At 41.9% G+C, this 27,215-nt stretch overlaps 1 protein-coding gene across 2 annotated transcripts in view; it reads right to left on the minus strand.

Moving 5' to 3' along the window:
- The window catches only part of ITK (IL2 inducible T cell kinase), an 82,282-nt gene that overhangs the window by 4,999 nt on the left and 50,068 nt on the right, over positions 1-27,215 (minus strand). The window contains exons 8-16 of one of the 2 annotated variants that reach the window (XM_033180482.1): positions 24,356-24,410; positions 12,005-12,087; positions 10,028-10,161; positions 8,510-8,584; positions 6,384-6,555; positions 5,721-5,913; positions 4,402-4,466; positions 4,193-4,311; positions 1,182-1,339 (exon numbers count right to left, since the gene is read on the minus strand). In XM_033180482.1, coding sequence (XP_033036373.1) covers positions 1,182-1,339; positions 4,193-4,311; positions 4,402-4,466; positions 5,721-5,913; positions 6,384-6,555; positions 8,510-8,584; positions 10,028-10,161; positions 12,005-12,087; positions 24,356-24,410 — 1,054 coding nt within the window. Of the gene's footprint in view, positions 1-1,181; positions 1,340-4,192; positions 4,312-4,401; positions 4,467-5,696; positions 5,914-6,383; positions 6,556-8,509; positions 8,585-10,027; positions 10,162-12,004; positions 12,088-24,355; positions 24,411-27,215 lie in introns of both variants that reach the window. The other variant, XM_033180481.1, reaches the window with a different exon arrangement.

Raw genomic sequence — 27,215 nt, forward strand, 5'->3', positions numbered from 1 at the left:
TTTTTTAGGGCAGTAAAGCTATTCTGTCTGATACTATAGTGACAGATACATGGCATTATGAATTTGTGAAAACCTACAGAACTCTACAGCACAAAGACTGAAACTTAATGTAAACTATGAACTTTAGTTAATATAATGTATTAATAGAAGTTCATTAATTGTGACAACAGTATCACACTCATGCCAAATGTTAGTGAACAGTGAAACTGTTCAGGTGAGGTGGGTATATGAGAATTCTGTACTCTGTTAAAAAATAAAGTCTATTAATTTAAAAAAATCAATAAATGATGGTTAAAAGAGGAAAAAAGTGCTAATTGAATGTCAGTCATCACTATTATTATTGCAGCTAATCCTTATGAAGTGGATAAGATTTGTTTTATGCCCTTGTTTATGTCTTTATTGTTTGTTTCTTTCCGATTATAAAAGCTCTATGAGCTCATAGATCAAGCATTATTTAATTCAACAGTAAGAAAAAGGAAGTTCAGAGAATTGTCAAAGATTGATGGCAAATAAATGGTAAAGCTGAGACAAAATCCTAGTGTTCTAAATTTTTTGTATTCCACCTTGTTGTCCTACAATGATCTGAATTTTTATTAATTCTCTATTTCAGCAACTTTTCACTTTGGCTGAAATGTACGATTTTCTAACTCAGCAAAGACTAAGACTCACAGTGATGGGGCTCAAGCCATGGCCTGCAATCCAAGGATGGGATAAATGAGCCACCCGGGTGGGTACGGAGTAATTGCCTCCCCATTTTAAATTGCTGAATGAATAAAATGAACTCAAATTAAGCCATTTTAATATTTTCATAGCACAAGTGAACTTCGTTTCCAAAGTTATTTCTATAACTTCTAATGGTTTTATGATGTTACAGATTTTTTTTTCTCTTCTCAGAAAATCGAGAAGGAAGCTGGCATAGGCCACACCCCATCTTCCTCTCTGAAGCTGTGCTTATAGCTTGTGACATTATGTAGCAAACCAAATAACATTTAAGGTCACTGTCAGCTCCTTTAGGGATGGGGGATCCATCCCGTTAATAGATCCTCAAAGTCATGTTGTTGCTAATCTATATTAGTTATCCCTCCTGCCTCATCCTTTCGAGAGGGCTCCTTTCTCTAGGGAAGGAGGCAGGTCCTGAAATTGTATACGACAATGCATGGGGAAGCACTTCCTCCACTGACCTCTTTCCAGCAGTGATTCATAATCTGGTAGACATGTGTGGAGGCCAGCCGGGGCTTGTACAACCGAAATCCGGTGCTGATGTCTTCTACTACCTCTGAGTTGCTTCGGTTTTCATAGGGGATTTTGCCTTCACTGAAAACTTCCCACATCAGCACACCTATGAGAAATGGTGAGCACAGCACAGTGAATGACAAAGCTCACAGATAGCAAACAAACCAACCTGCCTCTAGAAATTACAGACTCCTTGGCATTAGGATTCATGTGCTACCTCCAGAAGTACATCGAGTCTATCTGAGGTTTATTAGGCCTGTCTTATTTTTAAAGAACTGAAATTTCCCGACCTTTGTAGTGGAGGATTTTCAAGATGGACCCTTTGTTATATCAAACTCAAATGCTACAACTAACAGTTGTAGACTCAAACACCACGATGCAGGATGTAAATGAATGGGGTGTAGGAGGTGTGACACTATAGGGATTGGGGAGGATTGTGGAAAATGAAATAAACAGTTCTGTCCTAAGGAGACAGCTATGATTTGACTCCAACCAAAGTATGGCACATGAAAATGAGGGATCAGAATTGTCACATTTTCTGATTTTTTTAAAAAAAGAAGTCAAAAATTAAGAGTTGAACTTCTTGAATTTTAAAAATACCATGCAGACCAAGCAAAACACATCTTTTGCTTGTCTATTTTTGACCTCTGATTTAATCCCTTTCTTTTCCTCTTCTGCCCTTAGTAGAAATGTCACACCCAGCTTTGTCTTTATCATGTGCTGATATAGTCACAGGTTGTCAGAGCAAGAAGGCTGCTTGCAAATCAGCTAATCCAGAGCTTTCCGAAGCTTGTTTCAGAGAATCTTAGAGTACACATTCCCAACGCATGATCCCCAAAACACCTGAATAAAAATCATCTCACAGGCTTGTTCAAATGGCAGATTCCTGGGCCCTAGCCCAGATCCAGTGATCAGAATCTCTAGTGTTACTCAGAGGTGCCTCGGGAGTTGGAAATTCAGAACCTGACCCTAAATAAGAATGCTTATCACTCCAAGACACCACAATTTTTAGTGAAAATTTATTTGAAAATGTGCTGCTGCTAAAACATGGTTTCAGAATGATTTCTTTAATACATAGATGCATAGATGAGATATGTATAGATAAAAAAAATTGAGTGAGGTACAAAGAGGTTGACTTGTTCTGAAGAGCACACTGTTAATGAGGGCAAAAAAACTTAAAACATAGGACAAAGTCAAACGGGTTGATGTAGGCATGGAGGTTTCAGCTCATCCAGGTTTCTGTTGCTTAGGCTGGTACCCCCAGTTTTTTCACACTTGTTTTTCATTGACCTCTTTCTATTCTGCATCCATCCATCAACCTCATTTCTGGACTCTCTTCAAATAACATATCTTAGGCAGGGACGAATTTCAGCCCAACCCTCTAATGGTAAGATGCTGCAGGAAATTCCCAGGCTGATACCCTTTGGCTGAATAATCCCCATTCAGAGTCAGAAGGTGAATGTGCTAAAGTGGCCATTGCTCCAAATGTCTCATTGTGGGGCCCTTGCTTGGTGCAGTGTGATCAGTTTCATCACCCATAGTGAGACGACTGTACATCAGCCCCAACCTTCCTAGTTATACACACTGAGAAGAGGAGAGTCATCCAAGAATGCTGTTAGTAAATTTCTTTCAAGTCCATTCTGTAACTTAAACCTGGTTAACAAAGTGGCTGCTAGGTTTGGTGAATAGGGGACTGTTTTAAGAAACAGGTAGGACTCATAATTAACAAACCGCTTGGCTCCTAGAGATGGATAGTCTAAAACGCTGGAGAAGATTTTTAACACTCATTCTTCTCCTAAAAGATTTACCTAGCCAACCTCTCCCTGGTTTCTACTACTAGTAAGACCTTGTCAAACCCTTCCTTCATACCGAATGGCAAAAATCAATCTTCAAGTAGTTTCTGTACACAGTATAATTCTTCTTGTAATCCAAATCAAAGAGGTTCTCTGGTATATATTTTTTGCACACTTTAGTATGCACAAACTATGACTTCAGGTGACATGACAAATCCAGCAAGAACATTTGGTACATCCCGCCATACCAACATCATTCATTCATTCATAGCCATTTGCACTTTTTAGAAATTCTAATTCCTTATCATGGCCTGCCACCTTCATTGTCTATTGTTCTCCCAATTAAGTCAGTACCCCCTGTTCTTTGGATGCACCAAGATTTTGCACTTGCTGGTCCCTCTATCAGGGACACTGTTCCCTGGCTCTTCAAATGGTGACAGCTCCCTCCTATCATTCAAGTCTCTGCTAAAGAATTACCTTCTGAGAAAGGCCCTCCCACACCACCCTATTCAAAGCAGACCCTCTCTCCATTCTAGTTACTCTGCCCCAATACTGTTTTATTTTATTCATAGCACCTACTTATGATTGCTTGACTTTATCTTCTATCCCTTAGCATGTTTATGATTGTTATGGTTTACGATGGTTATTATGATCTTTTGTGATTTTCTGTGTCTCCTCCTGTCTCAAATTTAGTTCCAAAAGAATAGAAGTCTTTTCTTTCCTATGAACCATTGCATCCTCAGCACCTAGATTAGCCCTTGGCATAGAATAGATCCTCAGTTAATTGTTGTTGAATGAATAAATATTAATACTTATTGAGAGATCAGTATGGAAATGTAATGTTGGACAAAACATGGTCCCTGCCTTCAAAGGGCTCATATTTGAATCTCCTGACTTCTCCAGCCTTTGATTTCATAGCAGCTGGCACCAGAATGCTGTTTCCACTTTTAGTTTAGCTCCCACCACCATGTCCAATATCTCTAAAAACAAACAAAATAATGAAGGCCCTTTCATAGTTTTCAGGGCCTTTCTTACGCAACCCTCCAGTGGGACACCCTCATGATACGATACTGGGTTAGGGTGGGTAAGGTTGTCTGCCTTTGATAAAGGAAACAGCTGGCCTGCAGCCCAGATCTTGGGGCGGTGGGGCCCAGCATGACACTCACCAAATGACCACACATCCGATTTGCTGCTATAGCGACTGAAAGAGAAAACTTCTGGGGATGCCCACTTCACCGGGAATTTGGTGCCTGTGGAACTGGTGTACTGATCATCAAGAACGAACCTGGGAAGAGAGTGGAGGGAGAAGGTCAGAATGTTCCGGGGGCCTGAGTCCCATTCCTGAGACTTCACTGGCACCACATCCCTCTTTTACCTTGTCATCCCGAAGTCGGACACCTTGATGACTTGATTTTCTCCCACCAAACAATTTCGGGCAGCCTGGAGAGGAGACAGGCAAACAAAGGGGGAGAGGAAAACTGTTGATGGGTTGTCAGTAGTTAAGAAGTCTCCTATAATTCCAGTCCTTTGCTTTACTGCAGTGCTGTCATACAAGGGCATCATGGAGCTTTACAAATGTTAATTAAGCCTCACAAATGCCTGCTAGAAGTTAACTGGAAAGTTGAATGTGTAAGATCCACTATTAAGATGAGTAAGTTTATCTCCATTCTTGAGTTCTAATTAGAAATCCTTGGTGTTGTCTAACCAAAGATAGGCTCTAATGCAACCTGATGTGATAGGAAATGTTAACATCAGGGATAACAGGAAGAAAGCGTCTCCCAGTTGACTAGATTAAGAATGTTTTGATGTTGTTAATCCTCTTAAAACTATTCTTCAATAAGGAGAGTACCTGACCCCTAATTAGTATTATAGAATGTTGCATTGAAAGAGCCCTTAGAGATAACACCCCAGTGTGTCTCCATTTTTTTTTTTTTTAGATGGAGTCTTACTCTGTTGCCCAGGCTGGAGTGCAGTGGCACGATCTCAGCTCACTGCAACCTCTGCCTCCTGGGTTCAAGCAATTCTCCTTCCTCAGCCTCCTGAGTAGCTAGGGTTACAGGTTCCCGCCACTAAGCTCAGCTAATTTTTTTGTATTTTTAGTAGAGATCGGGTTTCACCATCTTTGCCAGGCTGGTCTTGAACTCCTGACCTCATGATTCACCCACCTTGGCCTCCCAAAGTGCTGGGATTACAGGCATGAGCCACCACGCCCAGCCATATGTCTCAAATTCTAATGTGTGTACAAATCACATGGGGAATGTGTTAAAATGAATATTCCTGAGTTCCAGCCACCAGAGATTCTGAGAGGAGCTTAAGGGCTTCCCCAGTGTGATTCTGGTAGACCCTTGAATAACACCTTCAGACAAACTCAGTTTCCTCAATTTACCAGGAGGAAACTGAGTCACAGAGAGGTTAAGAAGGAGTGGCAGTGATCTCCATTTTGGAAGACTATAAACTGAAATGCAAGGTGAAAGACTTTGGACTGGGATTAGGGCCCAGAAGTAAGTCCTCATGAAGCACTTTCCACTAGGACCACCCAAAGTAGGTGAGAGGTTGAGAGAGGAAAGGAGATTGTCTGTGATGTATTATTTATTAATGCATTCCCAGTCATTTCAGTGAGACGTGTCCCTTTACCCTGGACCTGTGGGTGTTCACCCTGCGTGCTCATACCAAGTCTCTGTGGATGACACATGCCTCTTCCAGGTAGGCCATGCCCTCACACACGTCCAGACACATGCCCAGCAGGGTCTCTGCAGCAAAAAGTCCCCGCTGGCTGCGTAGATAATCTGACAGGCAGCCGTGCTCCATGAACTCAAACACTAGGCAGATGGGGGCCTGCTCCAGGCACACCCCATACAGCTGGACCAGTTTGGGATGAGACAGTTTCCTGGAGGAAAAAGACAAGGGTTGAGATGGCCTAAACTCAGCCTCCCCAAAATGCCGAAAATATTATGGTACCAAAATAGCCAATGGTCATTTTGTCTAATTTATGGTTTGGATGAAAATAATATTCATTCCCTCCCCAAAACAAAAACATGTCATTGGAGCTGAGACCTGACAAATGGCAAGGAGTCAGCTGTGTGTGTGAAGATGAGCAGAGGCCAGTGTGGCTGGCATGTCATGGACCGGAGGAGAGATGGGTAGGAGCTGAGAAGGGGGAGGTAGGCGTGATCAGATTATGGTGGGCTTTGGAGACCACTGTGAAGAGTTTGATTTTATTCTCTGTGTGATAGGAAGCCACTGCCGGGAGCTTGCACAGGGAGATAGTACCCTATGGCGTTTGAATGGCATTTCAAGAACACAGAACTGACGTTCCTCCACCCAGAGTTTCTGCATATCCCTGTTTCGAGCACTCACATCATGACTTCAGCCTCCTCTATGAAGTCTTCTTCTGACATAGCCCCTTCCCGAATGGTTTTGATAGCCACCTTGTCCTTGTTGAGCCAATAGCCCAGATGCACCAACCCAAACTGCCCACTGCCAATCTCTTGTACAAAAGTGAGTTCTGAGGGATCAATCACCCATTTCCCTGGAAGAGAAAGAGAGAGTTCCCTGGGGTCAGCAAGTGGTAGATATAAGGTTCTGGGATACCAGGGGATTATAAAGCCCTATCTAGAATTTTAGCCTATGTTAATATAATTCAAAGATGGCAAATAAATAATCTTTTTTCCCACATAATAACATAGGATGTGCTAGAAAACTATGAAAATATATGTGGGAAGGTAACATGGAAAGAAGAAGGAGAATGACATTAATCAAGATATTAAAGAAACCATGTTAATCAAAATATTAAAGAAAGGATTCTTGCAATGTAACAACCATTTTCTATGTCTGACTCTAAAGTTTTTATTGTCATTTTTCACACTAAGTAAATTTCATTTGAGCTGATCATTCTTTCATTCATTCATCTATCAAGAGCATCTGCTGTATACGCAGAACTCTATTAGGCCTTACTGGGGCGGACGGGCAGTTAAAGAGACAGATTTAAAGACAGTTTGTGCAGAGACACAATCTAGCACAGTGTCTGGCACATGGGAGGTTCTCAAGAAATGTTTAACAAACAAATACGAGATTCCAAGGCTCAGTTTCCTCACCGACAAAATGAGTGGGCTGACCAGATAATATCTGAGATTCCATCCCGCGTGGACACATTAAGACTCTACATTTATTAGAATACCCTTATTTTCATAAGGAGGCTAAAGAAGCATTATCCTTTTCCAACGCTTGGTCTGGTACCTAAATAGCAAGATTTTCACCGCTTTGAGGCATAGACTCAACAGCAAGCAGTATTGAGCACCTACTATGTGCCGGACATTGTGCTGGTTAGGGATAAAGAAGCCCATGTGTGGCAGTGGTTCTCAAAGTATTGCCCTTTGACCACCTGTATCAAAATCACCTAGCATGCTTGTTTAAAATGTAGACTCGGCTGGGCACAGTGGCTCATGCCTGTCATCCTAACACTTTGGGAGGCTGAGGCAAGAGGATTGCTTGAGCCCAGGAGTTTAAGACCAGCCAGGGCAACATAGTGAGACCCTGTCTCTACAAAAAATTTTTAAAAATTAGCCAGGCATGGTAGCATCTGTCTGTAGTCACAGCTACTTGGGAAGCTGAGGTGGGAGGATCGCTTGAGTCCAGGAGGTCAAGGCAGCAGTGAGCCGTGATTACGCCACTGCATCTCCAGCCTGGGTGACAAAGTAAGACCATGCCAGAAAAAAAAAAGCAGACTCCTAGACCCTATCAAGGATTGTGTTTTGGTGAGTGTTTGGATAGGAGCCAGGAGTCAACATTTTTAATAAGCATTCTAGAAGACTTTGATGCACACTGAAGTTTGAGAACCACCAACCTAGGAGATAAGAAATGAAAATCAGGCAGCCTTCTCCACAGGCAGCGCACAGTTGGGGCCAAGGCTATGCAAAGCCATATGCCTTCAGAGTCCAGGCAGATAATCCCAAGTGAGTGAAGCAATTCCATAGGACAAGCAAACATAGTAGGCGCTGCAGCACTGGAGATCTTGCCACGCCTAAAGGCATTCCAAAGAATTTTAACACTCTCTTATGCAGACAAATACCTCCAGATGCTGTCAGCTTGCAGTTCTTGCAATAGTCTGCTACTCAACCAACGAAATGATATAAAAGTTCTAGAAGATAGGTGGAAACACAGTGCTAAGGCACGGTTTTCTAATATTTTTCTAATAGCATTTAGTAGAGTGCTCTGTACAAAGTAGGTGCTTAATAAACACTTTATTAATGAACTCTTCACTAAAACCAATGGTCACTGGTTTGACCTAGAGAAACATGCTTATGTATGTACTTCTCTTACACACAATGTAAATATTCATTAATGTCATCATCTCTAGATATATAATATACTTGTTTTAATGGTGATTTGTAGTCTGGGGAACAGGTAGGCTCATGGCCAGTTTATTCAGAATTTGCCCCAGACCTTGAGGGACATGAGTTTACATTCCTGATTGTACTGCTCACCGTATCTCAGGCCTGCTGTAACTGGAGCTTTCTGCCTCCCAAAACACACTGGATACCGGAGTCGAGTCACCAGGCCTGGGATGATTGAAAAGCCAAGAAGCAGTGGTTAGGGCTTTGCTGTAGCAACCATCTAACTTAAATCACTAAAAATAATAATAATAATAATAATAATCAGATGCAAAAGCTAATTTTATTCTGGAAAACAAATCCCAAAGCCTAATTATTGATATCGCGCCCTCCTTGAAAATATCATAGGCACAGGTGGGCAGGTGGTAAAATTTCATGATTTCCATAAGATAACTTGCTAATAGAAGATATACAATATAATTAAATATTTGTCATATTTTTCTATTTGTATATTTGTTTATTATTTATGGTCCAAAAGAAGCCAGGGTGGGCTTTTGCCAGTTTTCATTAAGTCTCCTGTGTGGGTGCTGATATGGTTTGGATGTTTGTCCCCTTCAAATCTCATGTTGAAATGTAAGCGCTGGCTGGGCATGGTGGCTTACACCTGTTATCCCAGCACTTTGGGAGGCTGAGGCGGGCAGATTACCTGAGGTCAGGAGTTCAAGACCAGCCTGGCCAATGCGGTGAAACCCCGTCCCTATCAAGAATACCAAAATTAGCCCGGTGTGGTGGCACATGCCTGTAATCCCAGCTAATCAGGAGGCTGAGGCAGGAGACTCACTTGAACCTGGGAGGTGGAGGTTGCAATGAGCCAAGATTGAACCACTGCACTCCAGCCTGGGCTACAGAGTAAAACTCTGTCTCAAAAAAAAAAAAAAAAAAAAAAAGAAAAGAAAAGAAAAGAAAGGAAAGGAAAGAAAAGGAGGTGGGGCCTGGTGGGATGGGAGGTATTTGGGTCATTGGGCAGGATCCCTCACAAATGCCTTGGTGCTGTCCTTGTGACAATAAATGAGTTATCACTCTGAGTTCATGCAAGACCTGATTGTTTAAATGTCTGTGGCACCTTCTCCCTCCTCGCTCATGCTCCTGCCATGTGATACTCCTGCTCCCCTTTTGCCTTCTGCCATGACTGAAAGCTTCCTGAGGCCTCCCTAAAAGCCAAGAAGATGCCGGCACCATGCTTTCTATAGAGCCATGGACCAATTAAACCTCTTTTCTTTATAAAGAATACCCAGCCTCAGGTATTCCTTGATAGCAATTCAAAAAAGCCTAACCCAGGTGCCTTCTGGCTTTGTTCTCTAGAGCAGGAGCAGCAGTCCCCAACCTTTTTGGCACCAGGGACTGACTTTGTGGAAAACAGTTTGTCCATGGATGGGTGTGGCAGGGGATTGCTTTCAGGATGAAACTGTTCCATCTCAGATCATCAGGTATTTGATTCTTATAAGGAACGCACAACCTATCCCACAAGTGCTGTTCACAACAGGGTTTGCACTCTTATGAGAATCTAAGGTAGCTGATCTGACGGGAGGTGGAGGTCAGGCAGTAATGCCTGTTCACCTGCTGCTCACCTCCTGCTGGGCGGCCCTGGTCCACCCCTGCTTTAGAGCTTACCTCCTCCATTATGTTGGTGATAGTTGATGAGAAGAGGGATGGAATCGAACACAAACTTTTCAGCCACATAATATCGCTTAGGATTGTCATTTGTTTCCTTGATGTGATAGTGCTTTATACAGGGGTTGTTCTCACTTAAACAAATGAAGCGTAAATGTAGTGATTATTAAGAAGCAATGTTGAGACAAAAAAAAAAGTCTACTAGTATTAAGTTCTTACTATCTTTGTCTTGTAACCTCTCACAAGATGGTAGATATTGTTCAACTTGTAAGTCAGTCTTGACAGGTTGGCCCTGGGTGCTGCAGTACTGAGTTTAAAAGGACTCTGAGGTTGTGTCTGGACCCAGTGGACAGCAGTGTTGTGATGGATTGGTGATGGTTCTTCCACTGCCACAAAATGAATGGATGGAAATATTTGCTATGTGACTGCCTTGCCTGTTCTATGAATTTAACTGATTGTCAGCATACTTTGAGAAAGCCTCTCTGACCCCTTCACACTTACCTGACTTTATGCTGCACAGGATGAACATAACAGGCCTGACTACTCTCCTTAGAAAGACCTGCTTGCACGCTTAGCCCTTGGCTGGTGTTTGGGAACTGGGATTTCGGGAGGGCTCTTTCTCTAACTGATAAGGGTGGTGAGCTGTGCCTAAACTGTTTGCTAGAAACAGTGTGATTTATGGTGAACACTTGTTTTCCTTTTGGGTATCTGGAATTTTGGCATGTGCTAGGCAGGCGCTGTCTATGGAAACAGCCTCCAATAAAAGCCTTGGGCACTGAGTCTCTAATGAGTTCCCCGGTAGACAGCGCTCACGTGTGGTTACAACTTGTTGCTGGAGGAGTTAAGCACATCCTGTGTGGCTCCAGTGAGAGAGGACTCTCGGAAGCTTGTGTTTTGTTGCCTCTAGATTTTGTGCCATGTGTCTTTTCCCTTTGCTGATTTTGCTTTGTATTTGCTGTATTAAATCTCAATAAGTCTTAGTCCAGTAAGGCCTCCTAGTGAGTTCCTGAAGCTGGGGGTAGTTGTGGGGAGCCTCAACACAGACTGTATGTTTCATCCCTTCGCCATCATACCTGCGGGATTGCAGGTCACCTCCTTACTGTCTCCCAGCCATGGCAGAGGCACAGCCCCTGTGTTCCCTCCCATCCCTGGATCAGGCCCTTCCTCTTTGCCACCTGCCCTTGCTCCACGTCCTGCTCACAGTCTCAGTCTTCCAAAACAATTTTCCAAAGACACCTTAAAAATTATTTGTCTCTTCTCTTAATTCTGACTGCACTTTGGTCAATGTCAAACAGCTTAGTTCTAACTAATGTTCTAATTAGAAGGGAATTTGAACCCTAGATAGGTTCTTAGACATCATTTTACAAAGAAGAAATAGGCCCAGAGGGGCAGAAAAGCAGCAAGGGTCTTGCAGTCCAGTTGGCTGAAGGCTGGAGGTGCCTTGGCCCCTTCAGACCCATGGCCGTAAGGAGGCACCATCAGCTCCTGAACCTCGGTTTCTTCTGTGTGAAATGAACACAGTAATACCTGCCTTCAGGGCTTCTTAGGATTGGAAATGGTCTGCATATTTTCTGGCACATAATAAAGATTCAGTTAATGGTAGGTAGTTTTATGAGCAGAGCCAGAACTGCAGTTCATATATTTTTGCTTCCAGATAGAAATATCTCTTCTGTTATTCTATGCATTAAATTATATACTCATCCAATACAGTGCCAAGTATTTTATGTCTTTAGAACTCTAAAATTGGAGATGCTAATTGAAAGAGGACCTGGCACCCCCAACTCTGTCACTTTCTAAGTCTCTTAAGTTCTAGCCTTGATCTCCATGGCCTTGGTCTTCTCAGAGTGAAGAGGGAAAACAGACCATTTCTAGTGAGCCTCTACCTCTTGCACTGTCTGACTTTGTTGTCTGTACCCCAATGCTCACACACTTCAGAAGTGTTTCCCTCCACTTTGCTGAGCAGAGTTAGCGCCATACCTTACAACAGCCTTGGTGAAAACAGACACGGTGTATGTTCCCGGAGTCCTGGAATCTCTTACCATGAAGGCTCCTTCTTTGCCCTGGAATGGTTAGAAAGAATGGAAGGTTAGTGATCTCAGGAAACCAGGCTTATTCCTCCAGCTCTACTTTCTTGCCCACAAAAGGAAGAAATACTGTAGGCCCACTTGGCATAGAGCAGATTTCAGTAAGAATGGCTACCATTTCATTTATTCCTGTCCTTCAGTAGATATTCCTTGGTCTCCTACGCGGATCCCAGACTGTTCTCGTGCTGACATGAACCATGAATGGAGACAGACAGACATAAGGTCTGTCCTTTTAGAGCTCCGCATAGATCAGACTCTTTACAGATATTTTCCAACTCTTACCACAATATTGCCATCTGGATATTGGTATCCTTAACTGCCAATGACACTGAGTGCCAGAGAGCTTAAGTGGCATTCCTGCCACCCACAACTAGAAAGTGAGAGAATTGGGATTTGAACTCTGGCATGCAAGCAAAGCCCAGGCTTGGTCTACTACTCCAGATGCCTCCTTTCAAAGAAAGTTAGAAGCTGCTTCTCCATTCCCCTACAAAGTCACAAAACTGTCCTGAAAACTTCATCAGTGTCTTAATGGGAATATAAAACTTTAAAATTTTTTTTTAGATTCAGGGGGTATGTGTGCAGGTTTGTTACATGGACATATTTCGTGTTGCTGAGATTTGGGCTTCTATTGAATCCATTAGCTAGATAGTGAACATATTACCCAATAGGTCGTTTTTCAGTCCTTGCCACTCTCCCTTCCTTCCCACTTTTGGAGTCCCCACTGTCTATTATTCCTATCTTGATGTCTGTTTAGCTCTTACTTATAAGTGAGAACATGTGGTATTTGGTTTTCCGTTTCCGTGTTAATTCACCTAGGATAATTCCTCTAGGTGCACCTGTGTTGCTGCAAACTGCACAATGTTGTTCTTTTTTAGGGCTGCATATAAAGAAAATTGGTGTGCCAAATTTTCTTTATCCAATCCACTGTTGATAGGCACCTAGGTTGATTCCATGTCTTTGCTGTTATGAAGAGTGCAGGTGTCTTTTAGGTAGAATAATGTATTCTCCTTTTGGTATATACCCAGCAATAGGACTGCTGGGTTAAATAATAATTTTATTTTTAGTTCTTTGAGAAATCACCAAACTGCTTTCCACAGGGGCTGAACTAATGAACATTCCTGCCAACAGTGTGTAAGGATTCTCTTAATGATAATATATTTCTTAGGCCCTTTCCAGAGTGAGAATTTGGCTGCAGGGCAGAAGGAAAAAGAACATTAAGCTCCTGGTTTCATGAGAGAGGTGGGAAGAAGGGAGTGCCCTGAGAATGTAACTTTCGCCACCCTGACAATTTTGCCAGCACTGATGAAACAAGCACTAATAAATGGACATACCATTTTATTCATTCTTGGTGAAAATTAAAAAATAAGAAATCTATTTTAAGTCCTTCGTATCTAACACTCTGTTCCTACTCCGCTGTAAATTTGCGCTGGTAACATTTATTAAGCCTAATATTATGATTCACTTAACTTAGACATAGTGAGGGCCCTAATTAAAGGTCAGAGTTAGACAAGATGTTTGTGCAGATGGCATACACTTGGAGCATAAGGAACAAAGTATATAGAACCTACAACAACGCAAATCCCTCTGTCCCACAACTACAAAGATGGTTTGCCTATGGGTGCACACCTGTGCGCACACACAGTGGCCCATGCTAATTGTTTGAATTCTAGAATCTCTGGGTTTAAAATGAATTTCCTTTTTTTTTTTTTTTTTTTTGAGGCGGAGTCTCGCTCTGTCGCCCGGACTGGAGTGCAGTGGCCAGATCTCAGCTCACTGCAAGCTCCGCCTCCTGGGTTTCCGCCATTCTCCTGCCTCAGCCTCCCAAGTAGCTGGGACTACAGGCGCCCGCCACCTCGCCTGGCTAGTTTTTGTATTTTTAGTAGAGACGGGGTTTCACCGTATTAGCCAGGATGGTCTCGATCTCCTGACCTCGTGATCCGCCCGTCTCGGCCTCCCAAAGTGCTGGGATTACAGGCTTGAGCCACCGCGCCCGGCCCCTTTTTTTTTTTTGAGATGGAGTCTCATTCTGTCGCCCAGGCTGGAGTGCAGTTGCGCAATCTCAGCTCACCGCAACCCCCACTTCCGGAGTTCAAGCAATTGTTTTGTCTCAACCTCCCGAGTAGCTGAGATTACAGGTGCCTGCCACCATGCCTGGTTAATTTTTTGCATTTTTAGTAGAGATGAGGTTTCACTATGTTGGCCAGGCTGGTCTTGAACTCCTGACCTCCAGTGATCTACCTGCCTCAGCCTCCCAAAGTGCTGGGATTACAGGTGGCTCTGAGCCATTGCACCTGGCCTTAAAAGGAACTTATAAAGATGAGTAACTATATAAGCTTCAGTTTCCTCATCTGTAAAATGACTGTTGGAAGGTTGTTGGGAGAATTAAAGTAATGGGCCTAGAATTGCTCCTGGAGTACAATACCAGAACAAGGACTATTAGGGTTCTTACTGGCCATTATTATCACATGCTATGGTATGCCACTTATTGGAAGTAATTATTCCATTGTCAGTCTCCATCTGAGACATGTTGGATATGTTAGGAGTATTTTTCTTTCTTTCTGTTCGTATAATTTGAAAGTGACCTTTCAGAACATAATCTTTTTTTTTTTTTTTTTTTTTAATGTTATTTATTTATTTATTTATTTTTTTTATTTTATTTATTTATTTATTTTTTTTTAATTTTTTATTATACTTTAAGTTCTAGGGTACATGTGCATAACGTTTATATCATGTATAACTCCCCAAAGCAATCCCTCCCTCCTCCCCCCTCCCCATGATAGGCCCCAGTGTGTGATGTTCCCCTTCCCGAGTCCAAGTGATCTCATTGTTCAGTTCCCACCTATGAGTGAGAACATGCGGTGTTTGGTTTTCTCTTCTTGTGATAGTTTGCTAAGAATGATGGTTTCCAGCTGCATCCATGTCCCTACAAAGGACGCAAACTCATCCTTTTTGATGGCTGCATAGTATTCCATGGTGTATATGTGCCACATTTTCTTAATCCAGTCTGTCACAGATGGACATTTGGGTTGATTCCAAGTCTTTGCTATTGTGAATAGTGCCGCAAGAAACATACGTGTGCATGTGTCTTTGTAGTAGAGTAATTTATAATCCTTTGGGTATATACCCAGTAGTGGGATGGCTGGGTCATATGGTACATCTAGTTCTAGATCCTTGAGGAATCGCCATACTGTTTTCCATAATGGTTGAACTAGTTTACAATCCCACCAACAGTGTAAAAGTGTTCCTATTTCTCCACATCCTCTCCAACATCTATTGTTTCCTGACTTCTTAATGATTGCCATTCTAACTGGTGTGAGATGGTATCTCATTGTGGTTTTGATTTGCATTTCTCTGATGGCGAGTGATGACGAGCATTTTTTCATGTGTCTGTTGGCTGTATGGATGTCTTCTTTTGAGAAATGTCTGTTCATATCCTTTCCCCACTTTTTGATGGGGTTGTTTGTTTTTTTCTTGTATATTTGTTTGAGTTCTTTGTAGATTCTGGATATTAGCCCTTTGTCAGATGAGTAGGTTGCAAAAATTTTCTCCCATTCTGTAGGTTGCCTGTTCACTCTGATGGTAGTTTCTTTTGCTGTGCAAAAGCTCTTTAGTTTAATGAGATCCCATTTGTCAATTTTGGCTTTTGCTGCCGTTGCTTTTGGTGTTTTAGACATGAAGTCCTTGCCCATGCCTATGTCCTGAATGGTACTACCTAGATTTTCTTCTAGGGTTTTTATGGTATTAGGTCTAACATTTAAGTCTCTAATCCATCTTGAATTAATTTTCGTATAAGGGGTAAGGAAAGGATCCAGTTTCAGCTTTCTACTTGTGGCTAGCCAATTTTCCCAGCACCATTTATTAAATAGGGAATCCTTTCCCCATTTCTTGTTTTTGTCAGGTTTGTCAAAGATCAGATGGCTGTAGATGTGTGGTATTATTTCTGAGGACTCTGTTCTGTTCCACTGGTCTATTTCTCTGTTGTGGTACCAGTACCATGCTGTTTTGGTTACTGTAGCCTTGTAGTATAGTTTGAAGTCAGGTAGCGTGACGCCTCCAGCTTTGTCCTTTTGACCTAGGATTGTCTTGGCAATGCGGGCTCTTTTTTGGTTCCATATGAACTTTAAAGCAGTTTTTTCCAATTCTGTGAAGAAACTCATTGGTAGCTTGATGGGGATGGCATTGAATCTATAAATAACCTTGGGCAGTATGGCCATTTTCACGATATTGATTCTTCCTATCCATGAGCATGGTATGTTCTTCCATTTGTTTGTGTCCTCTTTGATTTCACTGAGCAGTGGTTTGTAGTTCTCCTTGAAGAGGTCCTTTACATCCCTTGTAAGCTGGATTCCTAGGTATTTTATTCTCTTTGAAGCAATTGTGAATGGAAGTTCATTCCTGACTTGGCTCTCTGCTTGTCTGTTACTGGTGTATAAGAATGCTTGTGATTTTTGCACATTAATTTTGTATCCTGAGACTTTGCTGAAGTTGCTTATCAGCTTAAGGAGATTTTGGGCTGAGACGATGGGTTTTTCTAAATATACAATCATGTCATCTGCAAACAGGGACAATTTGACTTCTTCTTTTCCTAACTGGATACCCTTGATTTCTTTCTCTTGCCTGATTGCCCTAGCCAGAACTTCCAACACTATGTTGAATAGGAGTGGCGAGAGAGGGCATCCCTGTCTTGTGCCAGTTTTCAAAGGGAATTTTTCCAGTTTTTGCCCATTCAGTATGATATTAGCTGTGGGTTTGTCGTAAATAGCTCTTATTATTTTGAGGTACGTTCCATCAATACCGAATTTATTGAGCGTTTTTAGCATAAAGGGCTGTTGAATTTTGTCAAAAGCCTTTTCTGCATCTATTGAGATAATCATGTGGTTCTTGTCTTTGGTTCTGTTTATATGCTGGATTACGTTTATTGATTTGCGAATGTTGAACCAGCCTTGCATCCCAGGGATGAAGCCCACTTGATCATGGTGGATAAGCTTTTTGATGTGCTGCTGAATCCGGTTTGCCAGTATTTTATTGAGAATTTTTGCATCGATGTTCATCAGGGATATTGGTCTAAAATTCTCTTTTTTTGTTGTGTCTCTGCCAGGCTTTGGTATCAGGATGATGTTGGCCTCATAAAATGAGTTAGGGAGGATTCCCTCTTTTTCTATTGATTGGAATAGTTTCAGAAGGAATGGTACCAGCTCCTCCTTGTACCTCTGGTAGAATTCAGCTGTGAATCCATCTGGTCCTGGACTTTTTTTCGTGGGTAGGCTATTAATTGTTGCCTCAATTTCAGAGCCTGTTATTGGTCTATTCAGGGATTCAACTTCTTCCTGGTTCAGTCTTGGGAGAGTGTAAGTGTCCAGGAAATTATCCATTTCTTCTAGATTTTCTAGTCGATTTGCGTAGAGGCATTTATAGTATTCTCTGATGGTTGTTTGTATTTCTGTGGGGTCGGTGGTGATATCCCCTTTATCATTTTTTATTGCGACTATTTGATTCCTCTCTCTTTTCTTCTTTATTAGTCTTGCTAGCGGTCTGTCAATTTTGTTGATCTTTTCAAAAAACCAACTCCTGGATTCATTGATTTTTTGGAGGGTTTTTTGTGACTCTATCTCCTTCAGTTCTGCTCTGATCTTAGTTATTTCTTGCCTTCTGCTAGCTTTTGAATGTGTTTGCTCTTGCCTCTCTAGTTCTTTTAATTGTGATGTTAAAGTGTCAATTTTAGATCTTTCCTGCTTTCTCTTGTGGGCATTTAGTGCTATAAATTTCCCTCTACACACTGCTTTAAATGTGTCCCAGAGATTCTGGTATGTTGTATCTTTGTTCTCGTTGGTTTCAAAGAACATCTTTATTTCTGCTTTCATTTCGTTATGTACCCAGTAGTCATTCAGGAGCAGGTTATTCAGTTTCCATGTAGTTGAGCGGTTTTGATTGAGTTTCTTAGTCCTGAGTTCTAGTTTGATTGCACTGTGGTCTGAGAGACAGTTTGTTATAATTTCTGTTCTTGTACATTTGCTGAGGAGTGCTTTACTTCCAATTATGTGGTCAATTTTGGAATAAGTGCGATGTGGTGCTGAGAAGAATGTATATTCTGTTGATCTGGGGTGGAGAGTTCTATAGATGTCTATTAGGTCCGCTTGGTGCAGAGATGAGTTCAATTCCTGGATATCCTTGTTAACTTTCTGTCTCGTTGATCTGTCTAATGTTGACAGTGGAGTGTTGAAATCTCCCATTATTATTGTATGGGAGTCTAAGTCTCTTTGTAGGTCTCTAAGGACTTGCTTTATGAATCTGGGTGCTCCTGTATTGGGTGCATATATATTTAGGAGAGTTAGCTCTTCCTGTTGAATTGATCCCTTTACCATTATGTAATGGCCTTCTTTGTCTCTTTTGATCTTTGATGGTTTAAAGTCTGTTTTATCAGAGACTAGGATTGCAACCCCTGCTTTTTTTTGTTCTCCATTTGCTTGGTAGATCTTTCTCCATCCCTTTATTTTGAGCCTATGTATGTCTCTGCATGTGAGATGGGTCTCCTGAATACAGCAGACTGATGGGTCTTGACTCTTTATCCAGTTTGCCAGTCTGTGTCTTTTAATTGGAGCATTTAGTCCATTGACATTTAAGGTTAATATTGTTATGTGTGAACTTGATCCTGTCATTATGATATTAACTGGTTATTTTGCTCATTAGTTGATGCAGTTTCTTCCTAGCCTCGATGGTCTTTACATTTTGGCATGTTTTTGCAATGGCTGGTACCAGTTGTTCCTTTCCATGTTTAGGGCTTCCTTCAGGGTCTCTTGTAAGGCAGGCCTGGTGGTGACAAAATCTCTAAGCATTTGCTTATCTGTAAAGGATTTTATTTCTCCTTCACTGATGAAACTTAGTTTGGCTGGATATGAAATTCTGGGTTGAAAATTCTTTTCTTTAAGAACGTTGAATATTGGCCCCCACTCTCTTCTGGCTTGTAGAGTTTCTGCCGAGAGATCTGCTGTTAGTCTGATGGGCTTCCCTTTGTGGGTAACCCGACCTTTCTCTCTGGCTGCCCTTAAGATTTTTTCCTTCATTTCAACTTTGGTGAATCTGGCAATTATGTGTCTTGGAGTTGCTCTTCTGGAGGAGTATCTTTGTGGCGTTCTCTGTATTTCCTGAATTTGAATGTTGGCCTGCCCTACTAGGTTGGGGAAGTTCTCCTGGATGATATCCTGAAGAGTGTTTTCCAACTTGGTTCCATTTTCCCCCTCACTTTCAGGCACCCCAATCAGACGTAGATTTGGTCTTTTTACATAATCCCATACTTCTTGCAGGCTTTGTTCATTTCTTTTTCTTCTTTTTTCTTTTGGTTTTTCTTCTCGCTTCATTTCATTCATTTGATCCTCAATCGCTGATACTCTTTCTTCCAGTTGATCGAGTCGGTTACTGAAGCTTGTGCATTTGTCACGTATTTCTCGTGTCATGGTTTTCATCTCTGTCATTTCGTTTATGATCTTCTCTGCATTAATTAGTCTAGCTGTCAATTCTTCCACTTTTTTTTCAAGATTTTTAGTTTCTTTGCGCTGGGTACGTAATTCCTCCTTTAGCTCTGAGAAGTTTGATGGACTGAAGCCTTCTTCTCTCATCTCGTCAAAGTCATTCTCTGACCAGCTTTGATCCGTTGCTGGCGATGGGCTGCGCTCCTTTGCAGGGGGAGATGCGCTCTTATTTTTTGAATTTCCAGCTTTTCTGCCCTGCTTTTTCCCCATCTTTGTGGTTTTATCTGTCTCTGGTCTTTGATGATGGTGACGTACTGATGGGGTTTTGGTATAGGTGTCCTTCCTGTTTGATAGTTTTCCGTCTGACAGTCAGAAGGACTGTCTGTTGGTCTGTTGGAGATTGCTTGAGGTCCACTCCAGACCCTGTTTGCCTGGGTATCAGCAGCAGAGGTTGCCAAAGATAGAATATTGCTGAGCAGCGAGTGTACCTGTCTGATTCTTCCTTTGGAAGTTTCCTCTCAGGGATGACTCCACCCTGTGAGGTGTGGGGTGTCAGACTGCCCCTAGTGGGGGATGTCTCCCAGCTAGGCTACTCAGGGGTCAGGGACCCACCTGAGCAGGCAGTCTGTCCGTTCTCGGATCTCAACCTCCGCCTTGGGAGATCCACGGCTCTCCCCAAAGCTGTCAGACAGAGTCGTTCGCCTCTGCACCGCCCCCGCTGCTTTCCCTATTGGACCTCAGCTGTGGGCTGTCCCCAGAGGTGGAGTCTACAGAGACAGGCAGGTTTCCTTGAGCTGCTGTGAGCTCCACCCAGTTCGAGCTTCCCAGCGGCTTTGTTTACCTACTTAAGCCTCAGCAATGGCGGGCGCCCCTCCCCCAGCCTCGCTGCTACCTTGCGGATAGATCGCCGCAGACTGCTGTGTTAGCAGTGAGGGAGGCTCCGTGGGCGTGGGACCCTCCCGGCCAGGTGTGGGATATATTCTCCTGGTGTGCCTGTTTCCTTAAAGCGCAGTATTGGGGTGGGAGTTACGCGATTTTCCAGGTGTTATGTGTCTCAGTTCCCCTGGCTAGGAAAACGGATTTCCTTCCCCCTTGCGCTTCCAGGTGAGGCGATGCCTCGCCCTGCTTCAGCTCACGCTGGTCAGGCTGCAGCAGCTGACCAGCACCGATTGTCCGGCACTCCCTAGAGAGATGACCCCAGTACCTCAGTTGAAAATGCAGAAATCACCGGTCTTCTGTGTTACTCGCGCTGGGAGTTGGAGACTGGAGCTGTTCCTATTCGGCCATCTTGCTCCGCCCCCCTCAGAACATAATCTTAACACACAGGTTAAGTTATTGTGAAAAGATGGACTGATAATTCATAGTCTCGTTACGCTGCATTATATTTTAACAGTGTCTCTGACGTACAGCCATCTTTCATTCTGGAGGTGGTGCTTTTCTTCTCTTGAAACAAACCAATTATTAAGTCAACATTGAGTCTTCAAGAACATTTTATAATGTCTGAACTTCAGGTTGCCCCATGTGTGAGATGTTGTAAGGTGTTCTAAGGCAATTACAGAGTACCCACTTCCAAGGAATTTACCATCTACCTAGATGGGTAAAGACAGAGGAGAAACTGCTGAGATTGGAGGCAGAGTGAGAACAGAGCCACTGGAGAAGTAATAATACTAATAATAACATTTGACCTATAAGGGTTCAAACGCAAGAAAACCCATTTTCCATAGCTAGGGCGAGGGACGGCATGAGAGGCTTCCTGGAGGAGGCAACATTGGAAGAACTGATACAGCACATTAGGAGATGCTTTTTAGTGGCTCCCAAACATGGGTAAGTCCCAGAATAACTTGGGCGCCACCTCTAGAGGTTCTGATTGGATAGGCCTGGAGTCTGGCAATTTGTATTTTTAAAAAGCTCCTGCAGTGATGCTTATGATCACCCAGGTCCCCCTTAAGCGGAGTTGTTAGTTTAAAAACATTTATTAAGCATTCAATATATTCCTTCATTCATTCAACAAATATTTATTGAACAACTACAAGGGGCTAGATACACTTTTGGGTGCCTAGGTACACCAGGAACAAGATAAAGCATTTATAGTGTAGTGGCGAAATATGTATGAGGCAGTACACCAGGAGTTTTAGTTCATAAAAAGGTGTCATGAATCAATTCATCTCTTTTATTATTATTATACTTTAAGTTCTAGGGTACATGGGTAGAACGTGCAAGTTTGTTACATAGGTATACATGTGCCATGTTGGTTTGCTGCACCCATCAACCCGTCATCTACATTAGGTATTTCTCCTAATGCTATCCCTCCCCAAGCCCCCCACCCACCGACAGATCCCGGTGTGTGATGTTCCCCCCACATGTCCATGTGTTCTCATTGTCAACTCCCACTTATGAGTGAGAACATGCGGTGTTTGGTTTTCTGTTCCTATGTTAGTTTGCTGAGAATGATGGTTTCCAGCTTCATCCATGTCCCTGCAAAGGACATGAACTCATCTTTTTACCAACCCAAATGCCCATCAATGATAGACTGGACAAAAAAAATGTGGCACATATACACCATGGAATACTACGCAGCAATTCCTCTCTTAAAGGTCCTATACTTATTAGATAAAAAGACTCTAAATACACCTAGAAATAATACAGCTATTGTTCCAGAACAGCATACAAAAACAGTGAAAAATAGCAAGAAAATGCCATTCAATTCTGTCCAGAATCTGGGCTAAGTTTGAAGTTTGCCCTCATATTTACCTAAGGAGGAGAAGAGAATTTGGTAAAGTAGCTCAAAATATTAGTAAGGAGGCTGGGCATGGTGGCTCATGCCTGTAATACCAGCACTTTGGGAGGCCAAGGCGGGTGGATCACCTAAGGTCAGGAGTTCGAGACCAGTCTGGCCAACAGGGTGACACCCTGTCTCTAGTAAAAATACAACAATGAATTGGGTGTGGTGGCATGTGCCTGTAATCCCAACTACTTAGGAGGCTGAGGCAGGAGAATCACTTGAACCCAGGCAGCAGAGGTTGCGGTGAGCCAAGATCAGGCCACTACACTCCAGCCTGGGTGACAGAGCAAGACTCTGTTTCAAAATAAATAAATAAATAAACAAGCAAACAAACAAAACAAACACTCCCCTCCACATTCATATATATCAGTAAGGAGGAATGTTTCAACTGCCAGAGCAAGCAAAATGGACTTAGCACCTCACGAGAACTGCTGTAATACAGGAATCATCTTTAGGAAGTTATTAATGTGGGCTGTTTGAAGTGCTCCACAGATGACATTAACTGAGGTGTGATTTAATATAACAAAACTACACTTGTTTAAACACAGTGTAATTCAGAGTTTTAATTAATTTTGCACTCCACTCAATTAGTTGATATTAATCAAGTTCTACTTTGTCATCCATTAACATAGACTGGTGGCACCAGGTTTGAGCTGGCTACATTTGCATTGTAAATTTTACTTGAGAAAGTACAGATTCCCAGGAACTAATGCTGGAGACTCTGATTCTGTGGATCTGGAGTGGGACCTGGAATCTGTATTTCTGAACATTTCCCAGCAATTCTAAACATTTCAAAAAAACAATTCTGTGTTTTTTGGGGAACCCACAGGAAACAAGTACTGAGTTGGTGTAGAGCCAAGGAGAGACCAGAGTTCAGTAAGGACTCAGCTCAACCTCTTTTCCTTCGTGGAATCTTTCCCAACTCCTCTGGAGTTTACCTCAGTTTATTTTAGATGATTTGCTTGCTCTTTTTTCAGCATTTGTCTTGTTTCCCAAGAGTCCCAATGCCGTGGACTATGGTCAGCCGTGTTAGTCACAGGACAAGGAGCAGAAAGTGGCAGGATGAGGGCTGGGGAATTGCCATCCCTGACTTAATCCAATGCTCCCCTTCTACTCATTGATAAACTGAGGCCCAGAAGGAAGAAGAGAGGTCCCCAAAGTCACACACTGAGTTGGTGACTTAACAGGAACTAGAGCCCAGTACCTGCCCCACCATACCGTGTTTTCTACTTTTCTCTTCCCTTTCTCCCTTAATCTTGACATCCTTGAGTAAAATCAGTCCTGCTATGCATGGCTTTAAAGAATAACTGTTAAAATAAGTGCTGTGTTCCATCTGGACTCACAGCCCAGCCAGGCTGAATCAGAGTCACAGGCACCTCTGACCTACACCGAGAAGAAGGCACGGCAGACCAGCCCTGATGGCACTCCATGGCCAGCCATCACCACTCATAAAGACTGCTGCAGCTGTGGTGATTGATGTCTGCATGCCAATGCCAAGCCCAGGTTTCTCATCCTGTGGTTTGCTAGTCCTGTAAATTCCCAGAATATTTTTACCAGACATGAAAACTATTGTTAATCCAACATATCGATCCACCGCATGGGCATAAAACACAGCAAGGCTGAAAAAACAATACAATTCTTTCTTTCCTTTTTCCCTTTCTTCCCCCTGCTCCCTCCCTCCCTCCCTCCCTACCTCCCTCCCTTCCTCCCTCCCTTCCTTCCTCCCTTGCTTCCTTCCTTCCTTCCTTCCTCCCTCCCTTCCTTCCTTCCTCCCTCCCTTCCTTCCTTCCTCCCTCCCTTCCTTCCTTCTTTTGACAGGTTCTTGATCTTGCCCAGGCTGAAGTGCAGTGGTACAATCACAGCTCACTGTAACCTTGAACTCCTGGGCTCAAGTGATCCTCCCACCTTGACCTGCCAAATCACTGGGATTCCAGGCATGAGACACTGCACTTAATTCATTTTGTTTTATGTCAAAAGACAGGTTAAGGAGACTTACTGTGTCCCAAAGAAGTTTTTCAGCTTTGTCTCGGCTGATACTCTTATTGTACCACCTGAAAGCAAGTAAAAATCATATGTCAATGACATATTTTAAAGTTTCATTATTTATAAAAGACAATGCTAGAAAATCATATGGTAGGCCGGGCGCGGTGACTCAAGCCTGTAATCCCAGCACTTTGGGAGGCTGAGACGGGTGGATCACGAGGTCAGGAGATCGAGACCATCCTGGCTAACACAGTGAAACCCCGTCTCTACTAAAAAATACAAAAAAAAAAAAACTAGCCAGGCGAGGTGGCGGGCGCCTGTAGTCCCAGCTACTCGGGAGGCTGAGGCAGGAGAATGGCGTAAACCCGGGAGGCAGAGCTTTCAGTGAGCTGAGATCCGGCCACTGCACTCCAGCCTGGGCGACAGAGCAAGACTTCGTCTCAAAAACAAAAAAAAGAAAATCATATGGTCATTTTCTATTTCTGACAGTGCTTTAAACAAGTTTTTAAACAAAATTTTAAGTATATCTTACTTATTTAACTTATTTAACAAGTCTGCACACATATATTTCTACCAGTGTGTTTAAACTCAAAAGCAAATGCATGATTCATTTCCAGGTATTAAAATGTTTAACTGGAAAGAAACACATGAAACAGAATTGGCAAAATATCGATCATTGTTGATGCTGGGTTTGGGGAACATGGATATTCATTATATTATTCTCTCTACTTTTGTATGTGTTGGAAATTTTCTAAAATAAAGTTGTAGAAAACATTAATCTTCCTCTTCGTTTCGTAAGTCAGTAGGCAGTTGGTTGTAAGGAAAAGGGTGCTAGTGCAGCTATAAAAATGTAACACCAGTTTGAAAGTTTAGCAAATATCCTTTTAAAACAACTGTAGTATTTTCCTCTTTAAGACTGGTCTTCCAGATATTCTGCCAAGTGATTGCATTATTTTTATAATTTTGTTGTCTGGTGAAAAACAACTATAAAATGGTAAAGAAGAATATAAATGATTTTTAGGGATGAAGGTTTTTTTTTTTTATGTTGTTAACAATATTTGAGCCAACATCCTAACCTCTCTGGCTGCTTTTTAGCTAAAACGAGGCAGACTGATCCTCGGTTAATAATCAGTTTTGAAAATTAATAAATCCAGGAGGAAAGAAGGTCTGGGTAGGAAAGAAATATCACTTAACAAACTTGTTTGGCTATTTGAGAGTAGCCATGATTAAAGGAATTCATGGATTCGTTAGAGGTTTTTGAACATTGTAAGACAGAATAGTACATACATTACACGAACATGGGCTCTAAGAGATTATCTAATTGAGGATTGGGAAAATATAGCTTTCATCTCATACACAAGACCCCAGCGATAGTAGTGGCTGCCTAGAGCTGTGCATTGAAAAGGTTGTCACCAGCATGGTGGGTAAATAGTTTCACTATCAAAGGGTGATATCTACCTGAGTTCAGTGCACGGGAAGGGAAAGCCAGCAAGAGATTCATGATTTGCTTTCCTTCATCTTGTCTGAGCATTCATTTTATGGAGAAGGGATCAGAACTCAAATAGGATGAGGTAACTTGCCCAAGGTCATGACTGCAAACCAAGGCAGGAGACCTGAATCCATTCAATTTACCAACCCATGACTATGTTATCAGGTGGTACATTTTTAAGTACTTAAGCAGATCTCACCTGAAACTAGACAACACTAAGTTCACAAATAAAAAGTTACCATACTGGAATCTTTCATATATCCAGTTATATACTAAATATCTGAATGTTTGCTTGTAAGTCATGTTATTTTTCAGCTGAGATTCATAATCTGGAGAATGCAAACTGAAAGTGCACAGTATAACTAGATTGTTTTGTTTGCATGGTATAGTGTTTTATTTTTGAAATGGCTTAAGATATCTTTAGGTGGGTGAATAGCCTTTTTTTTTTTTTTTTTTTTGCTCCAGGCATCACTATTTCCTATCGCTTATCCTGTTGGAATTTTGAGTTTGCTCCTTTGATCATAAGCAAAGAGATTCTGATTAAAAGCAAAGATAAACAAACAAAACTACACAGTCTAGTGGTCATTTGAAATAATGCTTATTGCTTTTCCTTCAAAGGTATTGCCTATAATTTTGTTATTTTATTTAAGCATATATCCTATACGTTTTATGTCAGCTCAAAAATTCTTAGAACTGACGACTTTTCTGTTTACTGAGGGAAGGGCTACTCACACATACTTGACCAAAACAAACCAGGCTGAGAGAGTACAGAAAATGACAGTTCTTCACTAAAGAATCTACTAGAATTTCAGCAACAAATAATTCGACCACATTTGGATTAAGAACCCTATTGCATTAATAGGTGTCCTCATTAGCATTATTCTTTAGGCCTGGTATCTTATATTTAGTGAGTAATTAATTTTTAAAAATTTTTAAATAATTTCAAACTTACAGAAAAGCTGCAAAATAGTGTAAAAGAACCCTCATCTGCACATCACCCAGGTGAGCCAATTGCTGATATTTTATACATTTGCTTTACTATTCCCTTTAGATAGACATAGATTGACTTTTCTTCTGAACTATTTGAGAATTGACTTTTGCTCCTAAGTACTTCTGTGTCTATTTCCTAAGACACAGAGTATACCCTTATCTAACCACACTACAATTACCAAAATCATGAGATTTAAGATCTACATAATACTAGTACTTAACTGCAGATCTTATTCAAATCTTATCGGCTGTCCCAATAACGTATATTATAACAAAAAATATTTTTTGTATGGTTCAAGATCCAGCCCAGGATCACCACTGTATTTAATTACCATGTCTCTTTAGTCTTTTTTTTTTTCTCTCTCTCTCTTTCTCTTTTTTGTTTTAGATGGAG

The sequence above is a fragment of the Trachypithecus francoisi genome, unplaced genomic scaffold, assembly GCF_009764315.1.
Source record: "Trachypithecus francoisi isolate TF-2019V2 unplaced genomic scaffold, Tfra_2.0 Lachesis_group2, whole genome shotgun sequence".
Lineage (NCBI taxonomy): Eukaryota > Metazoa > Chordata > Mammalia > Primates > Cercopithecidae > Trachypithecus > Trachypithecus francoisi.